Source organism: Ammospiza nelsoni, chromosome 6, assembly GCF_027579445.1.
Source record: "Ammospiza nelsoni isolate bAmmNel1 chromosome 6, bAmmNel1.pri, whole genome shotgun sequence".
In the NCBI taxonomy this organism is placed as follows: Eukaryota; Metazoa; Chordata; class Aves; order Passeriformes; family Passerellidae; genus Ammospiza; species Ammospiza nelsoni.
Genome location: NC_080638.1, coordinates 57968814 through 57996536, shown reverse-complemented (window position 1 = coordinate 57996536; position 27723 = coordinate 57968814). Strand labels below are relative to the sequence as shown.

General features: G+C 44.6%; 1 protein-coding gene across 2 annotated transcripts; it reads right to left on the bottom strand.

The window, feature by feature from the left end:
- Positions 1–5885: 5885 nt before the first annotated feature.
- WDR89 (WD repeat domain 89) lies at positions 5886–23987 on the bottom strand. Of its 2 annotated transcripts, none has more exons than XM_059474625.1 (3): positions 23877–23987; positions 21297–21393; positions 5886–7522 (listed from the first exon to the last, which is right to left on the bottom strand). In XM_059474625.1, the coding sequence occupies exon 3, from the start codon at positions 7508–7510 to the stop codon at positions 6341–6343; it is 1170 nt and encodes a 389-aa protein (XP_059330608.1). In that variant the 5' UTR covers positions 7511–7522; positions 21297–21393; positions 23877–23987; the 3' UTR covers positions 5886–6340. The 2 variants fall into 2 exon arrangements, with proteins under 2 accessions (XP_059330608.1, XP_059330609.1); XM_059474626.1 differs by lacking the exon at positions 23877–23987 and adding an exon at positions 23540–23601.
- Positions 23988–27723: the final 3736 nt, after the last annotated feature.

Genomic DNA, 27723 nt, shown 5'->3' with positions numbered 1-27723 from the left:
CTGTTTGGACTGCTATTTATTGAAATAAATTCAATTTATTTTAATTTGGACGTGAAATACTGAGGGCTGGCATACATTGTACTTGCAGGTAAATTCCTTTAAAAATCAAGAATTTCTGTATTAAAAACATCAAGAAAACTGGACTCAGTCTCTAAAACTGCTTCAGTTTTTATCTAATATATTATCCAAATCAGTAATATCAAATATATTACCTGGGATGCAACAGTCCTTCAGTGCCCTACTGTGTGTTTTGAGTTATTAGACCTTCTTTTTTCCCACATTTCTCCAAATGATTATTTTAAATCACCACTGAGAGCTCTCCTGAACTCCTCCCAGCATTTCTCACTGCCAGTTCTGAGTTCCTGCAGCCTGCTCAGGTACCACCTTTATGGGATTGGAGCTCCATCAAATCTTTAGTTAAAGCATAAGAGAGTAAGACTGAAATTGCTATTGAAAATGTAATCTATTCCCTTAAAAACATTGGTGCCAAGATTGCAGGAAAAGTATACAGAATAGTATTTTCTGACATTCTATTTCCAGAAAAGAAGATAACTTTCAAAATACCGATTTCAAAGTATCCAAAGGCAGGAGGAGGAAGGCTGGAAGAAACACACGTGTAGAAAGCCCAGCAGGACAGAAGAGCCTGTCAGGAAGCTGAGGCCAGGCCTGCAGTGGCAGCACTGCAGGTAACACCTCTCCCCTGTGCCAGGTCACAACTGGTGCAGAAAAAGAAAACAGAAAACAAAAAGTTCTCAAATATCCTCAGAACTTGTTGACAGGTTATCAGCAAATAACTCTGCTAAGGAAGCAGGGAGCTGTACAATCACCAACTGCAGCAAGTTCAGACTGAATTGTTGCCTTCAGCTGTCATCCCCACAGCAACTCCCGCCCTCCTGTTTTCTCGTGGCACTTGGAATCCCCAAATCCATTGGTTCCTGCAGAGCAGGGAGAGCAAGAGTGGCTCAACCAGTGGCTCACAGCTCCTGGAAGTAAAGAACAGCCAGCCCTGGTGAGTGATCACCTCCTGCCTCTCACACGCTTCACTGCCAAATCACACAGACAATCTCACAGACAAACAGGAACTGGCTTTTATGCTTAAAGGGTGTTTATGTCTTGCATAATTTATTTGAGGTCCTATCCTGCTTCCATCAAGCTCAAGAATAAGCTCTTCCATGTGTTTCAAAAGGTAAGAGGGTCCAGCTCCTTATGAAGGAGCTTCCCTGGAGAGATGCCCTGTCAGAGGCTCAGCTGGGGCCAACCTCCTTTTTTCTTCTCTCCCTCTGTTTCCCACTCCCCATTTAGTGTGGTTGGAAGTGCAGAGTCCAGCAGATCCTTCACAGGGCAGGAGAGTCCCAGAGGAAAGGAACAGGACTCATCTCTTCAGAAAAGCAGCCAACACAACTCCCCACTACCCTGTCCAAAAAGAGACCAAGAAGCCAAAAAACAGTAGACCATTTTGAAGAGGTGAAGAGAAAAAATTCCAAATTAACCATGGCAGATGATCTTTAGGAGATGGGCAAGTATGTCAGTTCTTTCAGGAGTACAAAAGCTTTGCTGATGGACTGACAATACAATTAACTGCATCCATCCTCCTGACAGAAGGGAGCCTCTCCCCAAAACACAAATATTTAAGGGTGAGTGCCAAGGGGATGGGACCAGGGGCAATGGGTAGAAACTGATGCACAGGAAGTTCCATCTAAATATGAGGAAAAACTTGTTTATTGTGAGGGTGGCAGAGCACAGAATGGCTGCCCAGAGAGGCTGTGGAGTCTCTTGGAGATACTCAAACTTTGCCTGAACACAATCCTGTGCAACCTGCTCTAGTGAACCTGCAAGAGCAGGGGGTTGGACCAGGTGATCTCCAGAGGTCCCTTCCAACCCCAACCAGTCCAGAATCCTGAAAAACACAAGATGCAGCTCCAGGAGTGTGCAGGGGCTGAATCAGCATTCCCTGCTTCACACAACACTCTGACCCACAGAGCCACAGCAGGAGCCAAGAGAAAGCTGTCATTTGGAACAGGGTAAAGCTTGCACTCATGTCTTTAAAATATTTTACTGTATCAGCTTCTCTGCTGAGGGATATTTGAATGTAGATATGCAGTTTGAATACACAGGACATGTGCCATATACAATCTGACCACAGAATAGATTATGGCTGGGAATTAGCTAAATAAATTCCACCCAGAAATGAATTCACAACTTTAGATTTGTCAAATAATTTCCACCTCAACTCCAGAGTGTGGGTAAAATCCTACACTCAAGTAATTGATGAAGTTATCCACAGACTGTGGGATGTCATCCTGAACATCTTTTACTTGAAGAACAAAGATGAGCATGCAAGTACTGCACTTTAATTACAGAGACAAGAGAAAGAAACTAAGAGTACATTTCAGGACATGCCAAATGCAAGTAAGTTAATTTTCATGTGTTTATAGCAGGATAATCTGCTGCTCAGATATATCATAGAGCAGGTTTACTATAAACTCTGAATAAAAATGGCCACTGTTTTTTGCATTTAAGAAGTCTATCTGGATTTCTGCTTTTCATTTACTGGAACAAACCTGATCCTGCTTCCGGAATGAGAGCTTCCCCTGGGGTTGAAGCATTCACACAGTGATGATTTCCTAAAGCCACTTGCACAGAACTTCAGTGACGTAAGGCCTATAAAGGTCACAGCTGGACTCCTGCAAGGCCTTTGGCACAGTCCCCTCCTGCACCCTTCTGAATGGAGAGGGATGGGTTTGATGTTGGGCTGTTGGGTGGGTGAGGAATTGGTTGGATGGTCCCATCCAGAGGGTAATGGCCAACAGCTCCATGTCCAGCCAGAGGCCAGGGGTCTGAACTGGGACCAGCACTGTTTAATTATTAGCACAGAGAGTGGGACCCAGTGCAGCCTCAGCAAATCAGCAGGTGACACCAAGGCCAGAGGGGCTGCTGACACTCCTGAGGGATGAGATGCCATCCAGAGGAACCTGCACAAGCTCAAGCAGGACCACAGGAATCTCATGAGGCTGAACAAGACCGAGTGCTGGTGCTGCACCTGGGTCAGGGCAGCCCTCGGTATCAATCCAGGCTCAGGATGAAGGGATCAGAGCAGCCCTGCCAAGAAGGACCCAGTGCTCCTGCTGGAGAGGCTGGCAATGTGTGCCTGCAGCTCAGAAAGCCAATCCCACCCTGGGCTGCAGCCCCAGCAGTGTGGGCAGCAGGGCCAGGGAGGGCATTCTGTCCCTATGTCCCTCTGCTGAGAGGCACCAGCAGTGCTGCACCAGCTCTGGGACCAGCACAGGAGAGATGGCTCAAAGGAGATGCTCAGAGGGCTGGAGCACCTCTGCTGTGAACAGAGGCAGCCTGGAGAAGGCTCTGACAGACCTTACTGCAGTCCTTCAATACCTGAAGGGGGCCTATGGAAAAGATGGGGACAAAGCAGACCCTGGGATGCGACAAGAGAGAAAAGTTTTGAAATGAGAGGGTAGATTCTGGTTATACATAAGGAAGACATTTTTTATAATGAGGGTGGTAAAACACTGGCACAGTTTGGATGCCCCATCTCTGGAAACATTCAAGGCCAGGTTGGATGGGACTCTGAGCAACCTGGTTGAATTGAAGATGTCCCTTCTCCTTGCAGGGGTTTGGACTAAATAGCCTTTAAAGGTCCCTTCCAAACCAAACCATTCTATGATTCCATGACCAATGCTGAAGCCAACTTGGAGATGCCAAAATTGCCCTAAGAGATTAAATACTATTGGACAAGTTAACCTGATTTTGAGTCTATTATTATTTATGTGATCACACATGGATTCTGCCTGTGCTCTGTGGTCTGTGAAATACTGTCTGCAGCCTACAGAAGCAAGCAGTGCTAATAACTTGTTCACATGTGGTTTCCATCTATGTTTATTTTGTGAGTATTAACCTGAAATGAAGTCAACACAAAAGAAAAAGAGGAACAACAAAACTGAGTATTTTCAGAGGCAACACAAGCCTCAGTCTCGTGACAGCTGTTGTGCCTTTGCAGAATTTTAAGATACAGACACACATTTTTTCCCTTCTGCTGTTATTTCTGTTATGCACGTAAAAGGGAGAAATCAGCTTCCCAGAGAAAATAATGGCTTCAGCTGTGACTGATACAGAACAAATCAATGTCCACCTCATCCAGGAACAAGACAACAGGCACAGGTTGCATACTGCAAACTCTTCAGTCCCAGACTCCCACCTCTGCTGCTTTAATTCAGAGGCAGCTGGCACAGCACACTGGAATTTCACTCAGCAGACACTTGAAAGCAAGTGGGACAAGCACAAGCTCCCTCTCTGTGCATTTCTCTTTGTGCACACAAACCTGTCTTCAAGAAATCAAGCATGAGACAGACCCGACGACTTCACTCCAATGAATGTGTCAAATACCAGGGAGAGAGTGGATAAACATCTAAAAAGCAAGTTATACACTGTACCTGCAATAAGTCTCAGAATCATCCTTCAGTTCCCCACCCTCAATTTGGCACTGAACCAAGTCAGGCCCATGAGGGCTTTACTGAGAATTCAGAGTCTGAAACTCTTGGTCCACTCACTTACACAACAGGCAAAAAATCTGGGATAATAGATCTTGAGAGGGCACATGATCCAGGTGCATCATAGCCCTGGCACTCAGTGCCCACCTCATCTCAAAATAGCACAATGTAATCTGGAAAGCAACAGATAAGGATGTTGGGGACAACATGAATTTAAAACAAATGACAAAAAAGGTGTAGAGAGCTGTGATTTTCAAATTGAAGCTGCACTTTTAAATAACCAGCAGTAACAAACCAAGTGAATCATCTTACTTATCACCAACAGCCAAACCCAAACCAACAATGGAATCACAGTTGTGGCTAAAGGGTATTAACAGTTTGTGAAAAATCATGTGGAAACTCAATACTTGTGGTTGAAACGGATTCAGTTCCAGAGATGATTCAGGCGTCTTCAGCACAGCTGTAACCACACACTGGAGTATCTTCTGTACCTCAGAAACTGTTTCTAAACTCCAGGATAACCTTCTAAACCTCATGTTCTGGAGTTGTTCTGAAAGAATTGCCCATCTACTCTCAGGGCAAAAAAAAAAAAAAACAAACCCAACCCCTCTTAAATCCTTTGCCAGCTAATCTATAAGAGAGCAATTCTGAAACACTCTGGTGCTGCTTTCAGTTGTAGTGCACATGTGTAACTACAGCCTCAACACCAACACCATTTGCCTGCTCCTGGGAGGGCTGGAGGTGAGTGTGTGCAGAGCCAGGAGCACAGGCTGGAGTCTGCCAGCAAAGCAGAATAAACATGAAGTCTCACCCATTTTACAAGCACAGGGCTGGTTTTGCACCACTCAGTGATTTGGAGGAATAATAAAACAAAGCTCTCCTAGGGAGATGTCCAAGCAAAAAGCTCTCTGCAGAGAGAAACTTTTCTTAAAGGACCCAGCCAACCTCTGAAAGGTTTTGGTGAAGTCTCCTCACATCAGTCTGTTCCTCCACTCTGAAGGCAGCGCTCATTTTTGGGTTTCAGCATCCCCACTCAGCATGTGATACCAGTTTCTTTCAAACCAGTGTTTGGGATTTTAAGCACCACTGGTGTAATTACAGCCATCAATTTCTCCAACCCACCAAAGATCTCCCCACTCTTCCAGGTGCACTTAGGAGGAGAGAATGAAGCTGCTTGCAAAATTCTTGGGTATTTTCATGCAGGAAATAATGCCAGTTGAACAGTTCTCATACAAATTAGCTGCTGTTGGTTGAATACATTCATATCTGCTATGAAAAAGATGGCTCTATCAGCTGCTTCTTTATGAGCTTGTTCTAAACCAGTGATGTGACAGTGCAAAACTACTTATTTTCTGTTTCATCAAGAAGTAATTCCTTCAGGCATTAAGATGTGACATAAAATCTTTTACTAAATTGAGCAATTTCATTAAGTTTTCTGTGAAGAAAGCAGGATACAGCATGGAATACAAAAGCTGTTAAAATGTGCCAGGGGAATATCATTGGGAAGATAACAAACTTTGCAAGCCATAGGCCTGTATTACACATTTAAAACATTGTCTGAAACATTAAATAACCACAGAAACAGTTTTATATAATATGATTTAGCATCTGTTGCTCAAGAACTCAGGAGCAAACATTTACTCTTGTCTGATTAATATTAGGAACTTAAAAAAAAATAAAAGGCATTCTTCTGATGACTGAAATACATTCCCAGGGGGAATTTAAGCACCACTGTTTTTTTCCACAGAAAACCTCCAAATAAAACACAGCCAAGTATTGCCTGGAGAGATTAAACACCAGGAAAGCTCTACACAGCAGAGATTCTCACTTCAGGCAATTCACTTTTTCCTGCTTTTGAGGGAGGTGTTGTGAACTCTCACTCTCTTCTGCACGGAAGAAGAGATCTTCAGAGATGCTTTCTTTGTGAGGGACCTTTCCACAGCCCCGGGTTTCCATAGCAACAGCTGAGCATCCTCTCCACCCGTCAGCAGAGACTCCTCCGTGGGGCTCCAGCAGCAGGAGCGCACGGTGGCCGAGTGTCCCCCACGCAGGGTCCCCACCAGGCTCAGGCCCTCGGTGCTGCAGCTGAGCAGGTGGATGTCTCCTGTGGAGGTTCCCCCGAGCAGGAAGAGTTTCCCTGCCTTCTCGTGGTAGAAGCCTCCCACCAGGTAATGCAGGCCCTGGTTTTCAGTGCTCACTGACTCTCTGGCATCCAGGACGTGCAGCAGGGTTATTGGCTCCTCGGTGTCCAGCTGAGCCGTGTCCCACCAGCAGAACCCCTCATCGTGTGTCATGCAATAGACCTGCTTGTAATCCTCCCCAGCCCAGCCAAGAGAACTCACTGAGGAATCTGAATTGCAAGTGGATATCAAAGCATCATCTTCATTGTCCTTGTTGATGTCAAACACATTCACCAAGCCATCGGTCGAGCCAGACACAACCAAATTGGGTTCCACAGGATGAAAACAGATTTTGGTGATGTCATCATTGTGACTTTCAGAATAGACTCCCAAGGGCTCTTTGGTGGCACTGGCACAGTCTGTAATGCCTCTTGCATCCCAAAACACCAGAAACGTGTCCTTTTCAACCTTCTCCGTTCCGGCACACACGATGAGGTCGCTGCAGCTGACGTCGAAGCTGATGAAGGCGTTGGAGGGATAACCACTGAACACCTGCACTGGTTTCTGCGTGGCTGAGCGAACGTCCCAGCACTTCACCGTGCCCTGGCTGCAGGCTGAGAACACCAGGCTGGCAGAGGTGTGTGCAAACCTGACCCCGGCCAGGACCCCGCCGCGGGCGCCGTACTCGCGCAGGAGGCGCAGCGTGGCCCCGTCGTACACCCTGAGGGACTCATTGGAGCAGGACACGGCCACCAGGGGGCTGGCCCCGGGCTGGGCAGCTCTGGAGGTGTGGATGTCCAGCAGGTAGGCGGGTTCCTCGCTGGGCACGCAGCGCCGGGCGATGCGCAGCCCCGCCAGCTGCTGCTCCACCTTCTCCACTGCCGACATCCCCCCAGCAACCTGCAGCAAATAAAAGCCAAGGAGAGCTCTAATTACAACATTCTTCAACAGGGTTACCTTTAAAAACTCCTATGAGGAAGCATCTTGTGCAGAGGTGATGCACGGAGATAAAATTCAATCATCCCCATGTCCTCCCCACACAACTTCATTCACAGGAGCACAGGACAGGAAAGGGCTCCCTGATTGAAGGAGTTCAGTCTCTCGTGTCTGTAAGCCCTACACCGGATAATCCCCTTAACAGATTAAACAGTCTATCTGGGAAAATCACTCAGCTAAATTTGCTTTATTATTTTTATAAAGTAACATGATGTTCTCCACAAGTGGAAACAAAATGAAGTCACCCCCTGTACCTGAGGAGGAGTCAGTTCTGTTCGAGGAAGCACAGCCCACGAGCAGCTGCATCACTACAGCTCCAGGAGACTTCTTCAGTGAACTGCTGTGCCGAGGGACGGGCACAGGGCAGGCAGAGAGCAAGACTAAAATGACACAGCACTGCAGCCTGAAATGGCCTGGTGAGGTAATTTCACAAGTATTTAGGTGCCCAGTGACGCACAGAAACACCTGCCAGGGTGTCAGGGACCACCTGAACAGGCAATGTCACCTGTGGAACTCACTGCAATTAAGCACCTCAGTGTTCTCTGAGCCTCCTGTAAAACCACAGACGTTTTAGTGCAGCTGATAAAAATCTTCCCTTCAGAGGCAACTCCTCTCTGGCACTACTGAACCCTCCTAGAAACCCAAACTATTTCAGCAATGCACACAAATGCAAACTTTACCCAGCAAAACCAAAATTAAACAAAATTCTCTTGGATTCTCTCACAAATTCACTTCTAAAATATGCCCTAAAAAAAGGAAAAACATACTTTTCCTTTCTATAACACAACAGAAAATTCTATTCTGTAATTGCAGTAAAGACTCCATCAATCCAGAGTCAAGAAGAGCACAGCAGCATTTAAATTTTAAAGAGATATTTGCAATAATTTTAGGGATTCACAAACTACAACCATTTTTTAAAGCAAGATGTAGGTGTGTTCTTACAGTCATCCACTTCTGTCAAGAACATAAGTTCAATGAGACCACTATTCTGTGTTTAAAAAGAATCCACACCTAAATATTCAGGGAATCACAGCAGGTTTTAAGGGGTCAACACTCCAGTGACTTCTCACTGGTACTGATGTCTCCTTAAGGGCTGGACCAGCAGCCAACCCCAGGTACCATATGCATGAAATGACCCTTTAAAAAAAAATCCAAAGAGAAAAGGAATAAAAAAATCAGGCAGACACAGAATGTGAGAAAACATTCTCATGCCTTCCCAGCTGTTCTATCATCAATTTTTCTGCAAATTCTCCAGGCTGGATTTTTAGGGGTGGAATGTGCAAGTTTCCATGTATTACTTGCTTTAGTTGCAATTATTTTAATTGCCTATGAGAGACCGAAAACAAAGGAGAAGTTGCTATGACAAAGCTGCATTCTGCCTTTTTTTTCCCCCTTCTTGGCATTGTTTGTGGTTTCAGGGGTTTGCTTTCCCTCCTCTGGTTTGGTGTACACAAATATTCATGACACCATGTGACAAACCAGCAAATTCTTAAAAAACAGCTTAAGCAGGCACACATAAAAACTTAATTCCCAAGTCACAAATAATCTCACTAAGCGATTTGCCTCAGTAATATCCCGACAATGAGGTCCCCAGGTTAATCTTCTACATCAAAGCAACCTTTCAGAGCACATCTACCAGGCATTTTTGCCATAAAATGCAGACATCCTGTGGAAACTCCTTCCCCCTCTGAAGCAAAGAAGTTGAACGTGTTTTCTGGCATTACCCTGTGCACAACCTACCCACAGAACTTGTTCCTTCCTTACTTTTCTGGGTACGTCCTCAAATGAAACAAGCTTTTACTAGAACTATTACATAAAGCCAACTGCTCCTAAATGCTGTTTGCTACGCTGCTTAAACACAAAACTGTTAAACAGCCATGCAAATTAATAATATTAACTGAAGAAATAAAATATTTTTAACATCATTAATTAGGAAAACTGCTTAATTCAATTTACTGAAGAATTACAATGGAAGGTTCTATTTAAATAGAGTTTCAAACACACATGCTTGAGGGTGGGGAAAGGAGTTTTCGTAAACCAGCTCTCCTGCAGTGCTATGGTTACTAAAAAAATCTGGTTCTCTCTGTGAATTTCTTGTAAGAAAAATATAGTTTTCCAAGCTGACCTGAATTTTAAGCTCTAAATATTCAGACTTCGTCTACTCAAAAGGCCAAGTAAACTCAAACAGACATGTTCCTGACAAATGTCATCCATTTGGAAGGCAAGCTGCAGTTGTTTAAATATTACTGACTATGATAGAGAGTATCTTTCAATAAGCAGTTTCTACAAGGCTCATGTCAGAGCTTTTACTGCTGGGGAAGGTGAGGGAACTCTGAAAATACCCAGAAGTTGTAAAAAGCCAGAGTCTGCAAAAGGAGGTTCATTCAGTTTTAATAATATTTTCTGGGAAATAAAATTAGCTCAACACAACTCCCAAGCTTTTGCCCAGAATGACTTAACTACAGCTATTCTGAAATAGCAGAAAATTATGTGCATGTTTTCAGACAGAAATGCAATTTCTACCATCAGGAAGGTGAAGGTTCAATTCTATTTCCACTGCAACAACGCAGACTTGTGTTCCATGGCAGCCAGGTTTTTGCTAAAAACTCAGTAAAATGTCTGCTTTAACAAGAAAGTCTTCAGACTATTATGAAATTGTGATTGAAGGTTATATAAACAATTCATGCTCAAACTTCAGGGTGTAGCTGCCAGCCCTTCCTTTTCAGAAGGGGAAGTCTCTGTTGTATTTTGATGGGAAAGTTTAAATGGCAGGAATAGGATCTGTGTTAAATTTATGAGACAAATAGGAAACAATGGTCTTCCAAACACAATAGGAGATAACTAAGCACTGGACTGCAGCCACCTACAGAGCACATGCTCCTCTGCACTGAAGCACTTTCAGTTCCTTAAGCTCAACAACAGAGGTATCTGTTTTCCAAAGAATCCTTTGGCAAAATCAGAGTCTGAAATGTTCTGGACACAGCACAACAGCCAGTTTGATCAGAGAGGAGAACTGCTCATGTCTGTATGACAAACTGTCTGACACAAAGAGTTGTACCAACAGCTTGCTCTTGGACTACTCCAGTCTCAGAAAAAAAAATCACAGAGGGCGCTGGCAAAAAGCTCTTCTTTCCCCATGGACCCTCCTCTGCTCAGAATGTGAGTTAATTCATTAAATTCAGGTTTTTCAGCTTCTCCAGCAAAGTCACCCACAGTCTGGACCTACAGTCTCAACACTGACAAAATGCAGGGGATGCCAAGGTGCCAGGACACCCCCTCCACCACTGGGATGTCACTCCAGCACCTGGCTGGCTCTGGCCAGTCACTCGTGCCTGACACAGAGGTGCAATCCCATCCTTAGGGATCACCGTTCCTTACCTGGAACAGCTGAATCTTTCAGCAGCATCCACACCTGCATCCCCTGAGCCAGGAAAAGCCACCTTTTACAAATTAAACCTGAAACTTCTATGTTATTGTATCCAGATTTGGAACTGCACTCAGGTGATCTGTTCCATGAATTAAGTACACAGTTACATGCAACCCCTGCACATCCCCTGGATACCACAACTACCAGAAACAATAAGCTTCTGGAAGGACACTCAAAACTCATTACATCTTGGGAGCTCAGAATAAATACCATTCTCTGAAATAACCTAAAATATTTTGACCTCCAGGGCATCCTACAAGGCTCCTTTATAAAAGAAATAAACTCAGTGTTTAGAATAGAAGGCACGAAGTGGAAGTGATGCCAAAGAGGCAGGACAGGATTTTCAGATGCCTTTGTTATGTGTTTTTCACTGGTGGAGTGTGGAAACAACCACACAGCAAGACTAGAAGCAAACAGCTGTGCTAAAGGCAGCCCTTTCCAACGGAGGAGAAATAAAAACAAAGCACCTATCTGCACAAACTAAACTTAACATTGTCCCAGCACTTACTGCTGTGCTGTTTGTGCAGCATTCTAAACTCTGCAGCTTCAGTTCAAGCCAACAGGCTCATCAGTCCTCTTCAATCCAGAACACTTTTCAAAAGATAAACCAGCAAATCATAAGTTATTTCCCTTTTCCTTTGAGTGGTGCACAGAAGATGCTGCCAAGTTCTCCTTTCCAAAAGTGAATGTTAGCTCAAAAATATATAGAAATACAAAATTTCCTTTGAAAAATACAGGGGAAAATGGCACATTCTCAAAGATTTAATCACTAACATAAGAGTAACTTACGAGTAGGAGGGTAGAAACACGTAATAAAAATGAAAGAGACCTGTAGTTCTGGCAATCTTCTCTGCAGAGGTCAAACACCAAAAATAGCAAGGGATCTGAACAGCAGCAGATGAAATCTTGCACTGCTCTTTCCTACCACAAACAATACAAGCAGACCCTCCCTTTATTTTCACAATTATTACAAGTTCCAGAGCAAGCTGAGAACAAAACCAGAGCTCTGGGCAGCGGGAGGCAGCTCCTGCATGCACAGCACATGTGGTTTGCATTTGGGAGCAGCAGAGCTGCCAAGGCAGGCAGAACAAACACTTCAGGGATGCATTTCTCCAGTGCAGGCAGAACACAGCACTGCTGCACTGCTCCAATGCAGGGAGAACAAACACATCAGGGATGCATTTCTCCAGTGCAGGCAGAACAAACACATCAGGGCTGCACTGCTCCAGTGCAGGGGGAACAAACACATCACTGCTGCACTGCCCCAGTGCAGGCAGAACAAACACATCAGGGATGCACTGCCCCAGTGCAGGGAGAACAAACACATCAGAGCTGCACTGCTCCAATGCAGGGGGAACAAACACATCAGGGCTGCACTGCTCCAGTGCAGGCAGAACAAACACAGCACTGCTGCACTGCTCCAGTGCAGGGAGAACAAACACATCACTGCTGCACTGCCCCAGTGCAGGGAGAACAAACACATCAGAGCTGCACTGCTCCAGTGCAGGGAGAACAAACACATCAGGGCTGCACTGCCCCAGTGCAGGGAGAACAAACACATCACTGCTGCATTTCTCCAATGCAGGGAGAACAAACACATCACTGCTGCATTTCTCCAATGCAGGGAGAACAAACACATCACTGCTGCACTGCCCCAGTGCAGGGAGAACAAACACATCACTGCTGCATTTCTCCAATGCAGGACAGAACACATCACTGCTGCACTGCCCCAGTGCAGGGAGTGTAGGGGGATAGAGCATAAGTAAATAAAGGTAATATAGAAAGTAATCTTACCCCCTAAAGAGTTGCAGCTGAGCCAATTATTAGAGATTGGGAGCAGGCCTGATGTTAACAGGCCACAGCTGGAGCCAATAAGCAGAGTGTTATAAAAGAGTGGATGGGTTGGCTGAGGGGGACTGGAGTCAGATGGCTGCTGTGAGGATAAGGAGGAGTCAGTGCCTGGAGGAGATACCTATGAGAAACATCAAGGAGGTACAAAACTCCAACAATATGGAACCTCAGCAATATAATGACAACAAGGGAGAACACATCAGGGCTGCACTGCCCCAGTTCAGCAGCCTGCAGAGACCCCTCCTCACTGGCACCACTCCCCAGCAAATGACCTGAGCACAGAGGGGAAGCACAGAACACCCCTCAGGAACGCTCAGTTTCTCCAGCACACACTCTCCCATTGCTGGGTTTGTTGTTTCACCCAAGCAGAGGGAAAAGGGGTTTTTCCAGCATGCCCATAAAGCCTGCTGAAGGCAAAGAGCATTTAGTCATCAGGCAGGAAGGGAAAAAAATGCACGAGAGGCTACACTAAAGTGCAGAGACAAGATGTAACTGCCAAGAGAATTATTTCATCCTCTCCAATCAGCTACATCTCGCTTCCAAATGTAAGGCACAGTCAGAAAGAAGCTCCATGTAATTCTTCATTTGCAGTACAGAGAAAATTGTATCAGTAGAATAGAAAGAGGAAAAAGATAAAACACAAAGTCTATGGGAAGATCAAAAAAATTAGGTCTAGCAAGCTACTTGCTTTTCATGAAATGAATTTGTGTCCTCCCACCAGGACTGAGCTTTGGGGTACAATCCTGGTTAGCAATGGAGAGAGGAGCTGTAGGTGGGAGAGAGAACCAAGGAAATGGCCTTAAACAGCATTGGCTGGAGGGAAAAAGTAAAAGAGGTAAGAAAGAATAAAGGGAAAAAGGCCCAGGTGCTCAGTGCTTTGGGATTCAATAATTAAAAAAAATATATAAATGGAAACTACAACTGTTCTGAACTCATCTTTTGGGGACAGAAACAAAACCTTTTTTGAATATTATACTGGACATCCATGAAGAGAGAATGCAAAAACAACTTCTGAACTGGATCAAGCATAGCTTTAAATGCATAGATCATAAAAACCATAGAGTGACTATTTTCATCAAAAGAAAACTTTCAGATTGGGGTTTTTTGGCGTAAGATTCTGCATTCAAACTAGAAAGACCTATCCTGATTTTGCAACACTGGAAAATATGGTGGAGATCTAGTGAGATCTAGAACATTTAGGCATGCCTTCAGGTCCAAAGTGCAATGAATTAACATTCAAGCTTGAGTAACTGAAAGCCTATTGACAGAAATACATGAACCAAAGAGAATGTCAGATGACCAATTGAAAAAGTGTAGAATAATCCAATGTACAATTAAAAAACTCAAATAAGGTAGAGAGCACTATACAAAACCATAAAAATGCCAAATTACAAATTTTGGCTTCAAAATTAAGGCAAATTTATTAAAATATGATGCTCAGATTGCTAACCTACTTTCTCTAGAACAATTTAGAAGACCCTGACATAAACACGGGAAACGCAGTTTCTAACTACTCTAAGAAACTGTGTAAAACAATAATGCAAACACATTTGAGAACATCCCTTTTTCAGTCTTCTCTTTTCATCCAATTCCATGCCTCTGACACAGACCTTCCAACAAAGGAGCCACAGAGGCAGCTGTCCCTGAAATGCCACTGTGCCAGGAGCAGCTGGACACAGCCAGAAGCCTCCTGTGAGGGGGAGCTTTCCTTGCAGTGACCTCCCCAGGCAGAGGATGTGACTGCATCCAGGTGTGGCTGAGGTGGTCATCCAATAAAGGAGTAATAAGAGGATAAGAGATGCTCTATTTTGCTCTCATGGCTATTCTCAGATCAAGCTGCAGCAGAAGCAATCCTATTTCATAAAGGCAGGTCTGAAAGAGTCCCGGGCAAAGGGGAAATTACAGAAAGAGATACTGCAATTGGGCTATTTGTATCCTAAATACAAATATTATTCTAAATACAATATACTATGTTTTCATCTTTTTTTCTGGCAAAAAATACTGTATTTAAAGACACTCTGAAAGCTCATCTATGCCTAAATTGCACTCTCAGAAGCTTCTGAACAAGTGAACAAATGCTGATTCCTCATGTGGACTCTGGAGAACAGCGAAGCTGCCCTGGTGCTGGGCCCTGGTTCTTGCACTGAGACAGGGGGGTCAAAGATGAGCCCTGTGCCTGCTCCTGTAATGGAACCACAGCTGTCCTGGCAATCTGCTGCAGACCTTGAAGAGAATCCAAGTCTCAGCCTTCTGCATTTGTGCTTATCTCATCAGACCACAGCCACCACAGAAAAGTCATTTCCTTTCTCCTGTGAGCACCTCCCACCGAACGCATCGCACCGAGATGATTCTCGTAACCACAAACAAGGGAAAGAGGATCCAGGGCTCATCAGCCTCTCAAATAACAGACAGCCACAGCTGCTGGCACTCAGACATGGAGCTACAATGGTCACCTGCATGCAGCATTCAGTTTTGACCCCTTCACACTTCAGCACAGCAGCCCAGAGGAGGTTCGTGCTCACAAACAGAATTTTCCTTTGTGAAGGGGTCCAACAGCTCTGCTGTGTGACTGGGCACTGAGGTGGTCATTTCAAACCAGACAGAAATAAAGGATTTATCTAAGTGGGTTTGAACAAGAGCCTGGCCTAGAAACACTTCCCAGCCCTGACTGGGACAGCTTGCTGAGCAATTCCCAGCCAGGGCCAACATTCACTCCTCACCCTCCCAGTCAGTGAAACAAGAACAGTGCTGGCCCAATTCACAATCCTTGTGCACACAAACATTAGTGAGTACAGCCAGCAGCACACTGTCACACAAGAAGCCTTGTTCTGAATGTCCACACTGCAGAATACAACGCTAAAGTCACTGTGACACCGTGGTGCACCTGCAAATTCCACACTCACAAAGTGCTCTGATGCCCTTTCTATTTTGGGATTACAAGAAAGGACTCCAAGAGAGATGATTTTCAGGGCCATTTTAAGCTGAACAAAACACCACATGAACAGGCAACACCAATGATCCACCCTACAGAGAAAGGTGAAAGGAAAAAATTACTTACACAGCTGCATGAATAATTTAGTGACTCTGAAACAACACCATTTATTTCCTTCAATTTAGACACTGTCATTTACTACCAGCATCCTCATACAGAAGAAACCTGGAAATAAGTAAGAAGCCTTCCCAAAGATTAATAAAACTTGCTGAAATTCTTCCAAATAATTTATTTCTACACCACAGGAAGCCTGGGAAATTTCAGCCTGAATTTAGCAGCAACCATAATAAAAGGATATAAAGAAACTGCTGTAATTGGAAAAAGAGCTTCTACTACCACACACTGGTGCCAAAATACCTACAATGACATAAAGTCAATGTTTTATTTACTAGAATACTTCAGAAATTCTTTCACAACAGCAATTTACCTTAAGTACACTTCATTATCAGAGCTCATTCTTCGAAACACAAACTATTATGTTTTCAGGACTCTTTTCTTAACAACCCAAGCTTAAATCAGTCACTGCTGAACAGGTGAGAAGATTCCCCTTCAATGCAGATGTAGGGGAATACAAGACAAACAACATTTGTGTGCTTGGTAATTCTCCCCACTCTAATATTGTCGCAGGCATCTTTCATGAAAAATCCTTTCCTTAGGATTTTTCCTCCTGAGAAGCTGAGAGGCCTCAGGAGTAAAATGTAAACATTGATTATCTGCTGCTGTGGAATGCAACAGGTGCATCTGTGATTGGTCTCATGTGGTTGTTTCTAATTAATGGCCAATCACAGTCAGCTGGCTCAGAGAGTCCGAGTCACAAACCTGTTATTCATTCTTTCCTATTCTATTCTTTGCCAGCCTTCTGATGAAATCCTATCTTCTATTCCTTTAGTATAGTTTTAATGTAATATATATCATAAAATAATAAATCAGCCTTCTGAAACATGGAGTCAGATCCTCATCTCTTCCCTCATCTAAGGACCCTGTGAACACTGTCACATAATATCACTGCCCAAGCAATTCTCTGCAGTTCCAGATGTGTTGCAGAGGCACAAACATCTGCCAAGCCCAAGCAGGGAAAATGACTTCTCCTCATTTTCCTCATCTTCTTCCCCAGAACTTGCAGATCACTAAAGTGTCTTTGCCAGTCACATCCCACAATATCAATTTTTTTTTTATATTTAGCTACTCCAGAACATCCCCACGTCAAGGTAATTTGTCAGACCCTCTCCAGTTTCAAAGCAACAAGAGAAACCTGAGATCCCTGTGTGCCCGTGGCAGTTCACAGACTATCAGTTTCCAAAACATGCTCTTTGTGCACAGTCTGACAGCTGGAGGCTCTACTGAATCTTTATCATGCCCTAAGCTCAATTTTCAATGCTTTGCAGCAGACAAAAGGGAAAGATGTCATCTAAGTGACAACAGGAAGATGGAAGAGGCTGAAATAAGGGGTTTCAGAGCTATGTTGCCTTCATCCTGATCAGGAGAATTTACTTTTGAATCTCCACAAAAGATGCTAAGGCATGGAGGATGTGGACATTGAGGCCATGCAAGGCACTTTCTTCAGCTCTTTGTTTTCAGGAGCCTTTAGACAGGGAACCATACATTGAGCTCCAGCAGCAGCTTCACCAATGCCATAAAAGATTTTTTTTAAAAATCAGCTTTTACTTTTCATGACACTCAAATGGACAGTGATCTTCCATACTCCACTGGAAGTTCACATTCAACTGTTTTTTCACTCTTGAAGTGATTTAGGACTCAGTCAAGAAATAAAATCAAGAAATGGAAGGACAAAGGAGAAAGTGTGCAGGTATTGATACTCCACATTTTCTGATCGAGAGATCTGCTGTATGCAGCAGCACAGACAATCCCGGCTGGCAAAACCAGAACTCCAAGTTTTTGTTAGGACCCACAAACCCCGAAAACCTAGGTGGGGAATTCACTTTTCTGAGATCCACAAACACCTTCCCAACATCTTAAGCAGCCTGCTGCCCCAAAACAATGCAGGGATAAAAAGCAAAGCCAAGAGCCTTTTGCATTTTAATAACCCTGCTCTCAAGCCATGTTTGTTCTCAATGCTGAAGTAAAGCCACATTTCACAGGGTCATAGCAGACTCCCAGCAGTGCCCTTTGCTGAGGGCAGAGAAGGAAGGGTGAGATGCTGCAGGTAATGGAATGTTTATTCCACAAGAAGTAGCTGGATGCTTTGCCTTGTGTAGCTTGGCAAAGACAGAGACTGAAGGGGATACAATTACTATCTACAAATACATCAAAGGAATTAATGCTGGGGAGGGAGGGAGGGGAGCTACTCAAGAACAATACTGGCACAAGAGTTTAAAAGTATAAACTGACCATAAATAAAATATGGAGCAGAAATCATAAAGTTTATCTTACAAAATACTTCCCAGTTATTAACAGTGGGGGTAAAAACTTTAACTGCCTCCATCTGCTTTTATAACCCCGCCAGGCTGGCACCCAGCACTGTCCTTGCACAGCAAAGAACCCAAATAGGAAGGCAGGTTGAGAAACAAGCAACTCTGAGATAAGCTGGCTCATGATTCCCTTCTGGAAGACACCACAGTGCCAGGCAGACAAGAGCAGGACACGTTTTTTGCTCAGCCCATAGTTTCCACAGCAGCATTAGGAATTTAGTAAGAAAGCATGTGTGTGCACAGAGGTTCCAGGTTAAGGTGGCCTCCTCTGCACGCTGCTGGAGCTGTGGGACAGCGGCCCAAGGAGCTGAGCAAACAGCCACACCTAAAGCCCAGGTTTGGGGGGAAAAGCCCAAAAATCGGGGGCAGAGCCCTGGGGCTGTCATTCCGCTCTCGGCCACCGGGTGTCGCCAGTGACCGCCCCAGAGCGGAGCGGATTTACCGACACAATAATAATTAACCGGGAGTTAATAGAGCACCGGGACTTTTCTTCTTCCTTTTAAAAGTCTCCGTTCCTCAAATCAGACCATTAATCAAAAATCACAGCCTTCGCTTAGAACTGCCTAGCACGAAAAATGGAAGGAAAAAAACCCAACCAAATTCAACTATGCCACAACTTTTCTTTGTGAACTATCAGAGGTTAAAAATATACAAGTTCTTTAATAAAGTCTCATTTGGATTTCCATCATTCAGGCTTCATACCAGATGCAGCTCATATGTCCATGCAAGGCACACATAAACACAGAAAATGACTGACCTGTGTGCATTTGTATTTGCTTTTAGCATCCAGCAAATGCTGAGTCCAAACACCCATCACTCACATTTCCTATGGAAGAGGGATCAACAAACCAAACCCAGCAACTACAAAACCCTTCCTCTCTCACCCTCAACCTCATTCCACTCTCCACAAACATTCCTGAAGCAGGACTGTTCAATGCACATGCAAAGTAATAGTTGCCCAAGATATTAAACCACTAGAATTAACTTTTCTTTAAATCTGTTTTTCTCCCTTTCAAAGCTGAGTCATGTATTTCCTTATATATCCTGCCAGACACTGAATAAACTAAAATCAAATCCTCTTACCTCTAAAAACTCCTTCATGAACTGCATAAAAACTGAAGTCAGAATTGCTAGTAAGAGCGGTATGTTTCTAAACAAGAAATTTTGCTTTCACAGCTGCTTGTCCCTTCTGATTGCACAAAGGAGTAATAACACTTAATTCCAGCTCTCCCACTCATTCCCATAGCAACAAAGATACACAAATTATTATTATGAAAAGATCCTCAAATTACTGAAAAGTGAACAATACCTGAAGCTTCCTATTCCAGGTGCTGCCAGCACACAACTCCAGTTTGCCAATTTTAACTAAATGCTGGGCTATCTTCTCACCAATTTAACTGCTCACCAATGTACAGCACTTTTGTATCTTATTTTTAATGAGAAGCTGAGCAAGGTTTTGCCTTGAAATAAGAGGCAGGGGAAAAAAGAAAGATCTCAGTATGGTGAGAGTATGAGCTGAGATGGTGAGCTGCAGAGAGGTGCAAGTGAAAAGTTGTTAATCAGTTAAAAATATAAAAAAATTAAGTTTTTGCTGAAGAAATAAAGCAATTGCAAGAAAGGTTATAAACAATACAGCAAAACAATAATTTTACTTTATTTTTGTAAATAAGAGAGGAAAATGCACCAGGAAGAATTTATGTAACTCTTGTGTTTAACCCCTCTGTTGAAGGAAAGGGGACAGTAGCAGGGACATGAGAAGGGGAAGAGCTGAGGGAGAAGTGGGTGGTGGGTCAGGGTGGAGGTCCCTGAGGAGGGCAAAGGCATGTTTGTTTGAGGTTCAATTTCCTAACCCCACAAGGGATTGGGCAATATGCTCTTTTCCTGCTTTTCTTATATCCCCCATTGCCCATTTTGCACCTGAACTGCTCCAGAGTGCAAAAGCACACTCCAAACCTTGCCAAGACCCTGATTCAATTCTCAATGCTTCTTTTTAATGTCTGGTGTGAAAGCCACTAATGGGCATGTCCTCAACGGGAGAAGCTGAGCCCCAAAAAAACCATCTTTTCATTCAAATAAACCCAACTCTTAGATTGTCTGCAGAGGCAGCTTGGTATGAACACAGATCAACACAGCTGAGCAGCATGGTAGTGCTGATTTCCTTCTGTTTTGCCCTTTTTCTTTTTCTTTTTTTTTCCCCAGAAAAGCTTGGAAACATTATTTTTTATACTTCCAGTAAAAAGCACAACAAAGCTGGAGAATGCTGCCAGCAGGCAACAACCATCTGGTCTCTCAGGAGAGCTCCCACACAGCCAGGTACAGCCCAGACCCCAGGGCTGCCCTGCAAAAATGATGCAGTGAAAGAAAAGAACATTCAAAAAAAATTCATCCTGAAAGGTTGAGAGAATGGGGATTGTTCAGCCTGGAAAAGAGAAGGCTCTGGGGTGATGTAATTGCAGCCTTCCAGTACCTGAAGGGAGCCTGCAAGAAAGATGGAGAGAGACTGGAGTGACAGGACAAGGGGGAATGGATTTAAACTGACAGAGGACAGGAAGAATTTCTTCCCTGTGAGGGTGGTGATGCCCTGGCACAGAGCAGCTGTGGCTGCCCCATCCCTGGGAATGTTTAAGGCCAGGCTGGATGGGACCTGGAGCAACCTGGTGGAAGGTGTCCTGCCCATGGCAGGGGGTTGGAATGAGGTGATTTAAGGTCCCTTTCTATCCAAACCATTCTATGATTCTATGCTCTTTAAAAAAAAAATATTCTAAGCCACTTGACATCATCAATCCATGCACAGAAGAACTCTTATGTGGAAAAAAAATTAATATATTTATTTCCACAAGGTCTGGGACTGCTACACCTGTTTGTGTTTTCCTCCAAATGTGTTTTGTCTTGAAACAAACAAAAAACAACATGCAAACTTTAAACGAGCACCACGTAAAATCAGCACCTAGAAACCATGGGATTCACACAAACACAAACCTGTTTAATTATTCTGCTGACAGGGACAGTTATCTTCAGGAGCTGCTCTGCACACACACTTCACTGAATCTGATTATTCTCTTAAACAGGAAACCCACTGAAAATATGAGGAAATAAAAGGCATTAACATAACTTAGTTCTGAGAACAAAGTTTTTACAGACCTAAAAATCAGCATACTAAGAAATGAGCTTGTGTTTCTGCATTCTTTCAAATATGTAACACATATCTAGGAAAAATTAATCTAGAACTATAGGATTATGACCAATATGAGCCAGTAACAAAACACAGAATTGACAAGTCCACTCCCTGTATCTTGTAGGAAAAGTTAATTCTGCAACACAGCATACTGAAGGATATATGTTGATTATATAAAATAAAAGTTTAGGATATGGATATCACAGCTTTGGCAGTAATTTCTGTAACTACTTTTATATTCAAAACCATAGAAAAGTTTGTTTTCCTTTTTTCCCCAAAGAAGTAAAACTAGCAAACAAAAAAACCCAAACAGCAACTTCCATTTCTTCTTCTGACCTTTTCCAGATTTGTCTGGGTGTGGGGTTTTTTTTTTGTTGTTTCAGACTGTCACTGTCATTAATAAAGATTCCCATCTGCACCAAACCTGGGGGAGGTCAGGTGGTGCTTACAGCACAACTTCCTAGTCCATGTATTTCATTAAATCACAAATCATTGAGGCTGAAAAAGATATTTATGATCCAGTCCAGACATTAACCCAGCACTGCCAATGCCACCACCAAACCGTGTCCCCAGGCACCGCATCCACGTAGTTTGGGACACTTCCAGGGGACGGTGATTCCACCACTGCCCTGGGCAGCCTTATCCCTGCTGCCGTTCCTTACGGGATCCTTATCCCTGTCCCTGTCCCTGCCGGTGTTCCTTATCCCGATCCTTATCCCTGTCCCTGTCCCTGCCGGTGTTCCTTATCCCGATCCTTATCCCTGTTCCTGTCCCTGCGGTGTTCCTTATCCCGATCCTTATCGCTGTTCCTGTCCCTGCCGGTGTTCCTTATCCCGATCCTTATCGCTGTCCCTGCCGGTGTTCCTTATCCCGATCCTTATCCCTGTCCCTGTCCCTGCCGGTGTTCCTTATCCCGATCCTTATCCCTGTTCCTGTCCCTGCCGGTGTTCCTTATCCCGATCCTTATCCCTGTTCCTGTCCCTGCCGGTGTTCCTTATCCCGATCCTTATCCCTGTTCCTGTCCCTGCCGGTGTTCCTTATCCCGATCCTTATCCCTGTTCCTGTCCCTGCCAGTGTTCCTTACCGGGATCCTTATCCCTGTCCCTGCCGGTGTTCCTTATCCCGATTCTTATCCCTGTCCCTGCCGGTGTTCCCTACCGGATCCTTATCCCTGTTCCTGTCCCTGCCGGTGTTCCTTATCCCGATCCTTATCGCTGTCCCTGCCGGTGTTCCTTATCCCGATCCTTATCCCTGTTCCTGTCCCTGCCGGTGTTCCTTATCCCGATCCTTATCCCTGTTCCTGTCCCTGCCGGTGTTCCTTATCCCGATCCTTATCCCTGTCCCTGCCAGTGTTCCTTACCGGGATCCTTATCCCTGTCCCTGCCGGTGTTCCTTACCGGGATCCTTATCCCTGTCCCTGCCGGTGTTCCTTACCGGGATCCTTATCCCTGTCCCTGCCGGTGTTCCTTACCGGGATCCTTATCCCTGTCCCTGCCGGTGTTCCTTATCCCGATTCTTATCCCTGTTCCTGCCGGTGTTCCCTACCGGATCGTTATCCCCGTCCTGGCCGGTGTTTTTCGACCGGATCCTTATCCCTGTCCTTGCTGGTGTTCCTGATCCCGATCCTTATCTCTGTCCCTGCCAGTGTTCCTTACCGGATCCTTATCCCTGTTCCTGTCCCTGCCGGTGTTCCTTATCCCGGTCCTTACCCCTCTCCCTGCCGGTGTTCCTCACCCGGATCCTTATTGTGGCCGCTCCATGGGATCCCTGTCCCTGCCGGTGTTCCTTACTGGGATCCTTATCCCTGTCCCTGCCGGTGTTCCTTGTCCCGGTCCCTGTTCCTGCCAGTTTTTCTTATCCCGGCTGTGTCCTGGTCCCTATCCTACCGGTGTTCCTTACCGGATCCTTATCCCTGTATCTGCCGGTGTTTCTTATCCCGGTCCCTATCCCTGTCCCTGCCGGTGTTCCTTATCCCGGATCCTTATCCCTGTCCCTGCCAGTGCTCTTTATCCCAATCCTTATCGCTGTCCCTGTCGGTGTGCCTTACCGGATCCTTATCCCGGCCGCTCCATGGGATCCCTGTCCCTGCCAGTGCTCCTCATCCCGATCCTTATCCCTGTCACTGCCGGTGTTCCTTACCGGGATCCTTATCCCTGTCACTGCCGGTGTTCCTTACCGGGATCCTTATCCCTGTCACTGCCGGTGTTCCTTATCCCGATCCTTATCCCTGTTCCTGCCAGTGCTCCTTACCCGAATCTTTATCCCGATCCCTGCCGGTGTTCCTTATCCCAGCCATGTCCCGGTCTCTGTCCCTAACGGTGTTCCTCACCCGGATCCTTATCCCGGCCGTGTCCCGTGTCCCTGTCCCGGTCGGTGTTCCTTACCGGATCCTTATCCCGGCCGCTCCATGGAATCCTTGGCCCTGCCAGTGCTCCGGTCCTTATCCCGGTCCCTGCCGGTGTTCCTCACCCGGATCCTTATCCCGGGTCCCGGTCCCGGTCCCGGTCCCTCAGAGCCGGCCCAGCCGCCGCGTGCGCCCCGCGCGGCCGCCGCCAGCCCCGCCCCTGCCGCCCATTGGCTGCAGCGGCCGCCATCTTCCGTCCATGGAGGCGGGGAAGGAAACGACGCACAGGAAGGGGATTGGTGTAAAGGCGGAGGGGCGGGGCCATCCGGCAATCGCGGCTGTCTGATTGGCTGGCGCAGGGAAGCCCCGCCCCGCGGGCGGGTCGCGGCTGCGCTCGGCCGTGGCGGGGTTGGAGGAATCGGGAATGGCTGCGGGAGACACGCGGAGTGCGCCCTCCGGGACAGCAGCAACACGGAGGATTATTTCCTAGGAGGGACCCAAACGCGAAAAAGGACAAGAAGGTTAATTAGATTTTCCCAGATCCTTTTTATTTTTTTTCCAGTTAAACTTCCAGACGGTATTTTTCTCCTTTTCTTATTTACCAATTACCAGGCTAACACATCCAGGCTATGCTATGAAAAGGAATATGGCATAACTAAACATTTGCTTCTTTCAATGTTTTATTTATATTGCCCCAAGTTTCGTAATTCACAATTCCTTGTTCTACTCTGAATTTCCCGTTCAGCACTGATGAGTAGCATTAATCCACAACCTTGGATGGATGGATGTTATTCAGTGAGGAAAAGAATTTGTACCTTTATTTTCATAGCAGTTAAAAATCACATATATGGTCTTTTCTGATAAATGCATATTTACCAGAAATCATGTACCAACATGATGTACAAATAAATTACCAACATCATGTACAAATAAATTATTGAATCATATTATATCATCATATTACCAATATCACGGGCAAATAAATTATTTCAAGATGCTTTTTAAACATAGAATTATTTTCTTTAGCCAAGTTTGTATAAAAATGGAGATCTAAGAATTTAAGCTATGTATTGTTCTAGCAAGATAAAATATGCTTTAGCTAAACCCAATGGCATGGTCAAGTTACATGGACAATGACCATAGAGCATTATAAAAACACACCTTGTGGTTCAGTCTAATGCCACCTTAAAGCAGAAAGTCAATCAAAAGACTTGAAAATACTGACAATTTCATTTGTCTGTCACTAGCTGTGTGCAGTATTTTAATTCTACATGCTCCAGTAAAACTTATTTTTACTGTTTCTACTTGTGAATTATGCATGTATTTGTGTTCTACCAGTGCAATTATCTGTCTGTGACAGAGATTACCCTTTTCTGTTGTTAGCTCTGCAACATTTTGAGTAGTTTATTAGAACTTGCATTCCTGAGGAGTCACAGATGCACAGCTCACCGAACTGCCATGAAAAAGTGCCCCTTTATTGTTTATTTTTGCTCCTTAGCAGTTATTTGGTTGACATTTTTACAGTGCAGCGAACATAGAAAAATATCTAAATACATCAAAGCACAAAGACCCCAATGACACACTCATGTTTTCATAGTGAATACCTTTCCCTCTTTGTCACCCTGAACTAAAGCCTGCTCACACTGCTGAGATTAGTTCTGAAGAGTTCCAAGCAGGAGGCAGATGATTCCACTGAGAACACAATATGCATTATAAGAATGTATTGCCAATATCAGTGTTACAACAATATTTTCAGCTGGTAGTTTTTCATCTGAGTTTCCTGGGGCAGTTGCCACGAATTCATCAAATACCTTCTGTTCATTGTTCACGTGGTAAAATCAGCTGCAGGATCAACTGGAAAGCCTCAGTTTACAGCCATGGGGTTGGTGCCCAGCACTCCCACACAAGAGCAGCTGGATTAATAGAAAATATTTTTTGGGTAGCACAGCAATGCTGCTGAGTCACAGGGTACCGAGGGCAGAGATGCAGCTGTGAAGTTTGCCTCAGGAATTGCAGGGCAGATGCTCCAGAGATCACTTTTAACTCTTGACAGATACTTTACAGACATAAGAGGTATTTTGAGAAAGGAATCTTTAAGATCCTCACCTTAAAAACAACTGAAGTCTAAACAAATCTGAGTTTCAGCGTCATGTACTCTAGGCCAGAGGTCAAGAACTCAAACAGCAAATTGTCTGGAATAATTTTTTTTTTTTTCCTTTTTTTTTTTGTTTTTTTCTGTGTGTTTGCATCTTCCTAATATGCCAAGGTTATTTTGTGGCAGTGTAGTTTGGCTTGCAACTTTTTCAGTGTAACGATTTGTAATTAGTTGAGAGCTTGTATGTGCATGGAGACAAAGTGTTACATTCCAGGGATCAGTGAACACAACTCCATCAGCAGATTCCTGCAGCTGAAGTAGCAGAAGTGAATGCAGTTTGCTGGAGAAAGGGGTTTATTTTTAACATCTTTAAAAGGTACAGCTCACTGGTTTCACTTGTCAGTTCTCTGTTGGGGATACGGGGGAGGGAGGAGCTCACAAACCTCTCTCCGGCATTTTTTGGCAGTCTTATCTGCAGAACTTGACAAAATGTACAAGTGAGGCAAAGTTATGATAATAAGTTATGATGATAATCAGGTTTTGGGATTCACTGAAAGCACTTCAATGCTTAATTGCCACTTAGTGCTGAATAAGCATTTAATAAACCAAAATCAAGGGCTGGTTAAATTATATACTGTAATTACAGAGGACAATAAAAGGAAGTTTTGATTGCAAAGTCAAGTTGTTGGGTAAGGACACCATTTTTAGAGGTCAGCTCAGAGTTAGCAGTGCCTGACTTCACACAACCTGAGCTAACTTCCTTCATCCTGCAGTAACAGAGATGTGTCTTTCATCTCTTTGCTACAGCAATCCTTAACTTTAATAATGCTGCTGTTGGTAACAGTGCTCACAGCTTCTCATACCTGCACAGGGTGCCAGGTTAGGATTTGATATTGGATCCTGTTGAAAGGAAAAACCTGGGCCCTGCACTGAGGGCTCTTCCTCAGCCTCCCTGTTTGCTGTAGCTGTCCCTAAGAAGGTGAGTGGATGTTCTAGGCACATTCAGGTAAGAAAACAGACTGCAGACACGTATTTCTGTTTTCCTAGTCATCCTCAATACCTGAACAGGCCTGCTAGGGGTGTACAGATTGAAATTTGATCTTTTTATTGGCAGTTTTGTTAGTGGCAAGAATTCCAGATTGCTGCCTGAAGCTGGGCACCAAAGCAGGAGCCTTCCTTCCACCTGAGAGGTAGCAGAGGGAACGCCCAAAGTTCACAGTTCACCCAATGCATGCTCAGTTTTTTCTGTGCTTGTACAGGGGCAAAACAGTGGAGCCAAGCTTGAGCCCTTGCCTTCCTGCTGGCTTTTCCCAAGAACCTCAGCCAACCCTCCCACGTGTGAGACTCCTGAATGCAAAAGGCATGCACTGTGAAGCAGCTCAGATCTGCTGCTTACTGCCCTTTGGGAGGGGCAATTCCTTGAGAAGGAAGATTTGTCAGATTGCACAGGCTGTACAGGTTTTTGTTGGAAGGGTACCATCTTGATTTTTGCTTCAGCATCTGATCTCCTTACCCCAAATGAGACAGATTGACACCATGATCCCTTTACAGAAGGCTGGTCCCCAAAAGCCAAGCTCAGCACAAGGCCACTGTATCAGATGTGTATTCCAGAACTCTTGATCCTAGAACAGGGTGATTGCATAACTATATATATATAAATTGTAAAATAATCATTTTTTTACATTGACAAGAAAAAACCCAGCAACCAGAGGTTTAAAGAAGGTGCCCAAACAGGCCACTAAGTGAAAGAGCCAACCTGGCCCGAAGCATTTATTATTTTTCTCTCAGCTGT